We start from the raw sequence: 8,541 nt of genomic DNA, 5'->3' as shown, positions 1-8,541 counted from the left end.
CATGACCATGCATGACAGCGTGAGGTCATTCTGCAGCCTTTCCTCAGAAAAATAACAAACCACAGAACAAAAACTGAACAAATCCATAATGCCCAATTTGGCTCAACATTAGTTTTTTAAATCAGAAAAGCAACCCATTCATACTACAATAGACTAATCATCACTTCACAATTCAAAAACACCAAAAACATTTTTTTTTTTTTATCTTTTACATATAAATTAAATTTAAAAACTTTCTCTTATTTTAAAATTGTACATATTCCCAAATTAATTTGCATTAAAATATCACATGTGTTCATTTCCTCTGGTTCTTCAGAACAATTTGCATGCAATTTTTTTTTCCTTCCATATGTATATACATGAAAGACTGATTAAACTATTTTAATAAACAGAATATTTCTTTGGAAAAACAAGACTGATAAAAACTTTGTAAAGAGGAGGAGATGGAACAAAATATTATATAATTATCTATGGTTCATCTTAAGAGATGAAAATAACAAACATTACTGAAATTTTTTATAGAACACAGATAAAGTTTCTAGCTATTTTATATATGAATATCACTACCTTATCTATCTCTTGAGATTCACATAAACAAGTGAATTCAAAGCCATAAAGCTCCAGCTTCTTTGAGCAGTGGAACCAGAGTGCCATTTATGTGACTGGCCATGAGGGTTTCCACCCCACCGACGAACTTTCCACCGATGAACACAGCAGGAACAGGCTGGTGGGTCCCGGAAAGCTGGTGGAGGACCGACCGGATTCCGGTACCGTTGGTCTGCTCGTCGAGCTCCACGACGGTGGGGCCGACGCCGAGGCTGAAGAGGAGGCGCTTGGCGACGGTGGACATGCAGCAGTCGGTGACGCTGAAGACGACGACGGCGTTGCATGAGACCAAGTGGTGCACCATCTCGTAGGGTCTCATGACGTTGAGCGCTAGCGAGAGCGAGGAGGAGGGTGGTTGCTGCAGCGGTGGTGTTGCGTCGGCGACAGATTTCATGACTTGCATGTTGATGATATGTTGGTGAGGGTTTTGGAGATGAGAGAAAAGAAAGCGGTGTTGGAGATTATATAGGGCGAGACATGGTTGAGGTGAGATATTTTTATGTATGGAAATGTTGGGAGACATAACATACGATGATAATGTTGTTACATATTATTGCATGGAGGTTTGTGTAAGGTGGTATAGGTAGCATGAGTCAAAGTATAGTGTAGTGAGTGAGTGGAAAGGCACAAAATGAGTGAGTTTGATGAGAGAAGAGAAAAAAAAGGGTCATTTATTGTGAATGGGGAAATGGTGTTTTTCTTGCTCTTTGGGTGGATGAGAGAGAGAAAGGTTATGGCGTCACTGTGTGGATCTTCGAATAAGGAGAGATGAAAAGGAATATTGAGAAGAGAAGAGAAGAGAAGAGAGGATCACACTTTGTTTGAAGGAGAAAGAGAGAGGAAACAAGAATTCAGAGGAGACTGACACACTTCTTCATACATGCATGATGAGTAACTCATAAGCAAAGACAAAAGCTGGTACACATGCATACCACATATATGCATGCTACTACTAATAAACTTTTCTAATTTCTTCTTTGGCTTATGTTTTTGGATTTCACCAAACAATTAGGGTTCTAATGAGATATCAAATCTTTATACTTTTTCATTTCACTATTAGTTAACATTAAGTGTTTTTTATGTATATATTTTGAATAGGGCATGACATTGTTAAATGGTATTCAGTGCGCCAAATTATGTGGAGTTAGAGGTAGAAACAACCCTGTTTATCAATGTTTTAAACTTTTTTTTTCTCAAAATTGTTTAGCTCAACATCTAAAAAAGAAAAAAAAGTACGTTAAAAACAATAACTTGTTTGTATAATAATAATCCAATTATAGCATTGCACCATATACTCATAACAGAGAAATTACATAATTATATCATGGAAATGAGCATAAACAAAGTATATAAGTATATAAGGTGTGTACAATCTTTTCCTATGGATAATTTTTTGTTTAATCAATGGATCTCTTTTTGGTACATGTAACTGTGTTGTAAAATAATAATTGACTTAAAAGTATACATTTAAACAGTACCATTAGAGCCTGATTACTCAAATTTTAATACCTTCAAACAATTCCTCACCAAATTATTACAATTCAACAAATAAAATCATAACAAACCCAAAAACCTTAAATTTTACATATTTAACTAAACTGAATCCGCCTATTATAGTTAAAATTCAGAAACAAATATGCTTAACCAAAACTATTTACTTAATCAATTATAACATGCCAAATAACTTTCTAAACTCTAGTAAAGCTCTAAAAAAAAAAGATTGTATAACTTCTACATCCTTCCAACAACTCTAAAAACACATATATTTTGGTTTAGTGATCCAAACATACCTTTGAAATAATAGAAGATCAAAGAATTCCTCGTTATAATGCATTAGGGTCACATACATGGCAAACATAAATTTTCTCAAAAATAGAGCAAAATTTGAACATACTCTATAGTTGAAATTGATCGGTCAGAATATTTTCTGTGTTAGGATTACAAAGACATGTTTAGATTTTCAAGATGAGAAACCAAGTCAGAATTTTATAGAGAGAAAAAAAAGGTTTAAATATGTTTTTGGTCCCTCAAGTTTCACTAAAATTTGGAATTAGTTTATCTTTCAAACTTTTGACCAATTTAGTTCTTCACTTTTGACAATGCGTAAATTTAGTTCTTTTAACCAAATTTTGTTGTATTTATTTGACCTTTCAAGCGCATTTCATGATAGTATTTGAATTATTTATGTAACGTCCCATTTAATTAATAATCCAAATTAAAGGAAACGTCACGCGATAATAGTACTGCAGAGTAAATCTTGGGGTCCCTAACACAACCCATACGAAACTAGGCACACCACGATGCCAACAAAAGCAGGATAGCTGAATACGAATACAACGTAGAATGTAGCGTAGAAATACGGAGAGAAATACATGGGCCGTGGCCCTAAATAAACCACCAGAAAAGACGTTCAAAGGACTAGCCCAGATGGCTAAGCTGCCGGCTCACCGCTCCCTTGCTGACCACGAGGACCTCGCCTATCTGCTCCCATCAACCAAGTTGATGATCATCGCAAGGAAAAACGGCCACATACAACACAGACATACAACAATACGGGTAAGCTAGAGCCAAACAACATAAAGCATGCAGTCAAACATATGTTCATCATCTCATCCACATAGCAACCAAACATGTTATGACTCTTCATTCAATACACTACGACTCGACTCGACTCATCCGGATACGTATAACTTGGTCGGATTCAGCGGATGCTTGCACTTGTGTGGGTACCCCTGCTCGAACCTGAGCTGCTCGATCCTGAGCCATGTATTACCAGTGTTACAATGAAACAAATCTCTCCCACCACAAGGTTAGCCCTTAGTGAGTTTCAGGCCTCCTGCTACTCCCACCACAAAAGTCAGTCCGCTCTAAGTGAGACTAACTGACTCTTCGGAGCGTCAGGATGCAACCTTACCTTGAATCCTTACCTAGTTATACAGATGGGGCACCACCATGAACACCCACTAACAGGGGCCATGGAATTACGTCCCGACCACTGAAGCGCAAACCCCGGAGATCTCACCTAGAGACCCCCAAGGAATTACACGCTGACACGGACCAACATTCATAAATCAGCAATAAGCGAATATTAAATTATATTTTCCAATTCCATCTCAACCTTTAAAGTTCAATCCTCATATCAATCCTCTCACAATCCCTACCTCTGATCATTACCACCCCGATGAGTCTGGGGCCTAGTTTCACATCAATATCATGTTCCTTTAATTTCAAGCCACCCATTCATTTCTTATGATAAGACTCATACCAACCGGTTCGTCCACAATTCATGAATCATGCCAAACATATATTTCATACTCCACTATATGCATATACATCATCACACAATTGTACCCAATCAAAACAGATCACCCGGGAAACATCCAAAGTCCAATACACAGCACAGTCTCGCCCAGCATCTCGCCCAGGCTGAGGGGCCTCGCTCAGGCGAGATGTCTCGCTCAGGCGAGCCTCCCCTCGCCTAGGCGAGAGTGCAAAAACATGGGTGGGGGCATCACGGGATCTCGCTTAAGCGAGATCCCTCTCGCTTGAGCGAGTGGCCTGCTCGCTCAAAAGGTGAGCGAGTCGCCTGGGCGAGATCTCGTGCAGAGATCTCCCTGTTTCATCTCGCCTAGGCGAGATTGACTCGCTTGGGCGAGATTTACAGGTCTCGCCACTGTTCCTTACTGTAACAGCCAAGAAAACGAACCAAACCACACATGCAAAGCAATCTTATACATCCAAATGACAGATCCAACCGTACAAACAACAAATAACTCATAAACAGCTCAAAAAGGACTCGAAACTAGAACTCTAACTTCCCGTACCTGGAAATAGGTTCGTACGGGACCTTCGACGCGTAACTAAGGAGCACAGAAGCGCAAGGCTCACCACGGCGCTGAAAACAGAAGGTACAGACAAGAGCGCATTATTACTAAACGTTAACCGTGGAAGGGTGGAGGAAAACGATGGAAGCCATAAGATCTGGAAGAAGGATACTTACGTGAAGTGCGTGACAGACGAACGGAACCCTAGCGGAGGGGTGACGGCTGCAGCTCTGGACAAGGGCAAAGGTGCCTCTGAAGTGTAGGGTACCCTGGCTTAGGGCAGACCTAAGACTTATATACACTGGGCCACCCTTAGGCCCACTTAGGAGCAGCCCATTAACCCTTAGGGCTGAAAAAAAGAAATAGGGTCTTACATTCTCCCCAACAAGAAAAATTTTCGACCTCGAAAATAAAGACTTACCAGGTAAACAGATGTGGATGTGATTTTCTCATGTCCTCCTCTAACTCCCAAGTCGAGTCACCCGTCCTCCTATCCCAGATAACTTTGACAAGGCTGACGGTCTTTCCACGGCGTTCCTCAACCTTGCTATCCTCAAGAGCGATGGGTGGCACTTCCACTGTGAGGTCTTCCCTGATCTGTATATCCTCAGCTTCTAACACGTGAGCCGGATCGAATACGTACTTCCTCAGCTGTGACACATGAAACACCGGATGAAGGTTCGCCAACTGCGGGGGTAAAGCTATCTCATAAGCCACTGGTCCAATCCTCCTCGTGATCTGATACGGGCCAAGAAACTTGGGTGAAAGCTTCCTTGAGCGGAGAGCCCTTCCCACGCCCGTGGTTCGGGTCACCCTCAAGAACACATGATCTCCTGCTGCAAACTCCAAAGGCTTCCTCCTGCGATCCGCATAAGCCTTCTGCCTACTCTGTGAAGCCAACATCCTATCTCTCACCATTCTCACCTTCTCGGTGGTCTGTGCTAGCAACTCCGGTCCAACCAACACTGCCTCTCCATCCTGATACCAACAAAGAGGAGTCCTACACCTCCTGCCGTAGAGAGCCTCGTATGGCGCCATGCCAATGCTCGCATGAAAACTGTTGTTGTAGGTGAACTCTATCAAAGGCAACACTTCATCCCAAGCTCCCAGGTGATCCAATATGCAAGTCCTCAACAAATCTTCTAACGACTGGATCGTCCTCTCAGACTGGCCATCGGTCTGAGGGTGGTACGCTGAACTCATGGTGAGCTTGCTACCCATAGCACTCTGCAACGTCTGCCAAAACCTGGACGTGAACCGTGGGTCTCTGTCGGAGACTATGCTCGAAGGTACTCCATGCAACCTCACAATCTCTTTGACGTACAGCTGGGCCAACTTGGCCATGGACATCCTCAAGTTCATCGCCAAAAAGTGTGCACTTTTGGTCAACCGATCCACTATCACCCAGATAGTGTCATGTCCTCTAAAAGTTCGTGGAAGATGAGTCACGAAATCCATGGAGATGCTGTCCCATTTCCACACTGGTACCTCTAACGACTGTAGAAGGCCACCGGGCCTCTGATGCTCCACCTTCGCCTTCTGACATGTCAGACAGGCGGACACAAATTGAGCCACATCCTTCTTCATTCCCTGCCACCAGAAAGTTTCCTTGAGGTCCTGATACATCTTAGTCATGCCAGGATGCAAGCTAAGACGACTCTTGTGTCCTTCCTCAAGGATCAACTTTCTCAACTCAGCATCATCAGGTATGCATACTCTGCCTCGAAACCTAAGTATGCCATCATCACTCACAGCAAAGTCTCTAGCCTCATCTGATCCAAGCTGTTCTCTAACTCTGTTCAGACTAGCATCCAACAACTGTCTCTCTCTGATTGAGCCCAAAAAGTCACTAGATATAGTAAGGGTACTACACCTAATGGACTCGGACTCCAACTCCACCTGTAGCCTCATATCTCTGAACTTCTCTAGTAGCTCTGCCTCTTTTATCATAAGATGTGCTGTGTGCACCGTCTTCCTACTCAAAGCATCTGCCACTACATTTGCCTTTCCCGGATGATATAGAAGCTCGAAGTCGTAGTCCTTCAGGAATTCCATCCACCTCCTTTGCCTCATGTTCAGCTCCTTCTGATCAAACAAGTACTTTAAACTTTTGTGGTCGCTGAACACCCGAAACTGAGCACCATAAAGGTAGTGCCTCCAGATTTTCAAGGCAAAAACTATGGCCGCCAATTCCAGGTCATGAGTGGGATAGTTACGCTCATGCACCTTAAGCTGTCGTGAAGCATACGCCACTGCCTTCTTTTCTTGCATCAAAACACATCCAAGTCCAAGGCGGGAGGCGTCACAGAAGACTTCAAACGGTTTTCCGACATCTGGAATCACAAGTATCGGTGCACTGGTCAGTCTCCTCTTCAGTTCCTGGAAACTCTCCTCACACTTATCCGTCCAGATGAAGGGTTGATCCTTCCGGGTAAGCAAAGTCAAAGGTGCCGCAATCTTGGAGAATTCCTCTATGAACCTCCTGTAGTATCCTGCTAACCCTACAAAGCTCCTGATCTCTGTGGCTGACTTAGGGCTCTCCCATTTTACTACTGCCTCGACCTTCGTCGGATCCACTGCAATTCCCTGTGCTGATATCACATGCCCCAAAAACTGAACTTCGTCCAACCAGAACTCACACTTGGACAACTTGGCATACAACTGTTTCTCTCTCAAAACACCAAGCACCAACCTTAGGTGTTCTGCATGTTCCTCCTGAGTCCTGGAGTAGATAAGGATGTCGTCTATGAAGACCACGACAAACTTATCTAGGAAAGGTCGGAAGATCCTGTTCATGTAGTCCATGAACACTGCTGGAGCGTTGGTCACACCAAACGGCATAACCACATACTCATAGTGGCCATACCTCGACCTGAAGGCTGTCTTCTGTACATCATCAGCCCTTACCAAAATCTGGTGATAACCCGATCGCAGATCTATCTTCGAGAACACCGATGACCCATGCAACTGATCCATCAAGTCATCAATCCTCGGGAGCGGGTACTTGTTCTTGATGGTCACCTTGTTCAGTTGCCTGTAATCCACACACAGGCGTGAACTCCCGTCCTTCTTCTTCACCAACAACACTGGTGCTCCCCAAGGTGAAGTACTGGGCCGTATGAACTGTTTCTCCATCAGGTCTTCTATCTGTTTCTTGAGCTCCACCAACTCTGTCGGAGCCATACGATACGGAGCCATCGATACCGGACCTGTTCCTGGGACTAGATCGATAGAGAACTCCACCTCTCTACTGGGAGGCAACCCTGGTACCTCCTCCGGAAACACATCCACAAAGTCCCGGATGACTGGTATCTCAGACGTCGTCTCCCCTCTCTCCACCTCCATGTGTGTGAAGATCACGTAGCACTGCGCACCGTCCTTTAGCTCTCTCATAACATCCTGGGAGGATACCAACTCATACTCCTCCGAGTCGGGAAACAACAGCTTCTTCTCCCGACAATCTATCAGAATGCGATTGGCAGAGAGCCAATCCATCCCTAAGATCACCTCCAACTCCTGTAAAGGTAGGCAGATTAAGTTCACCTTGTACCTGCGCCCCTTTACCTCCACTGGAAGCCTAACACACAAGGACGACGTCCTGACCAAACCCGACGCCGGAGTAGACACCGCAAGCTCACACTGCAGCTCGCGCACCGGCAGACCCAACCGTTCAACACAAGCAAAAGACACAAAAGAGTGTGTCGCTCCAGAATCATATAACACACAACATCTCATCCCAGAAATCACACAATAACCCATAACAAGGTTACCTGAACCTGCAGCCTCAGCTCCGGTCATGGCATAGACTCTGCCCGTCGCCTGAGGCCTGTTGCCTCTGTCTCTCCCCTGATGCTGCTGGGGTGCCTGAACTGGAGGTCGTGTCGCTGCCCTAGCAAGGTTGGGACAATCTCTCCCGAAGTGGCCTTCATTGCCACAGTTATTGCACCGACGGTAACCCTCCCTACGCGGACACGCATACCTCGGGTGGGGTCCTCCACATGTGTAACACTGCACTCGACCCTGCTGAGGAGGAAGACCCCTAGGCCCCTGAGACTGATGGTGAGGCCTATCATACGGTCTCCTCCTCTCCTCCTGTCTGGGCCTGGACCCT

General features: G+C 44.4%; 1 protein-coding gene across 1 annotated transcript; it reads right to left on the bottom strand.

Moving 5' to 3' along the window:
• Nucleotides 1–553: 553 nt before the first annotated feature.
• On the bottom strand, nt 554–1,000 carry LOC114162793 (glutaredoxin-C9-like). Its single transcript, XM_028046767.1, has one exon. The coding sequence runs from the start codon at nt 998–1,000 to the stop codon at nt 605–607; it is 396 nt and encodes a 131-aa protein (XP_027902568.1). The 3' UTR covers nt 554–604.
• Between the last annotated feature and the right edge of the window lie 7,541 nt (nt 1,001–8,541).

The sequence above is a fragment of the Vigna unguiculata genome, chromosome 9 (assembly GCF_004118075.2).
Source record: "Vigna unguiculata cultivar IT97K-499-35 chromosome 9, ASM411807v1, whole genome shotgun sequence".
In the NCBI taxonomy this organism is placed as follows: domain Eukaryota; kingdom Viridiplantae; phylum Streptophyta; class Magnoliopsida; order Fabales; family Fabaceae; genus Vigna; species Vigna unguiculata.
The sequence above is the reverse complement of the archived record's forward strand: the minus strand, read 5'-3'. Positions and strand labels throughout refer to the sequence as shown.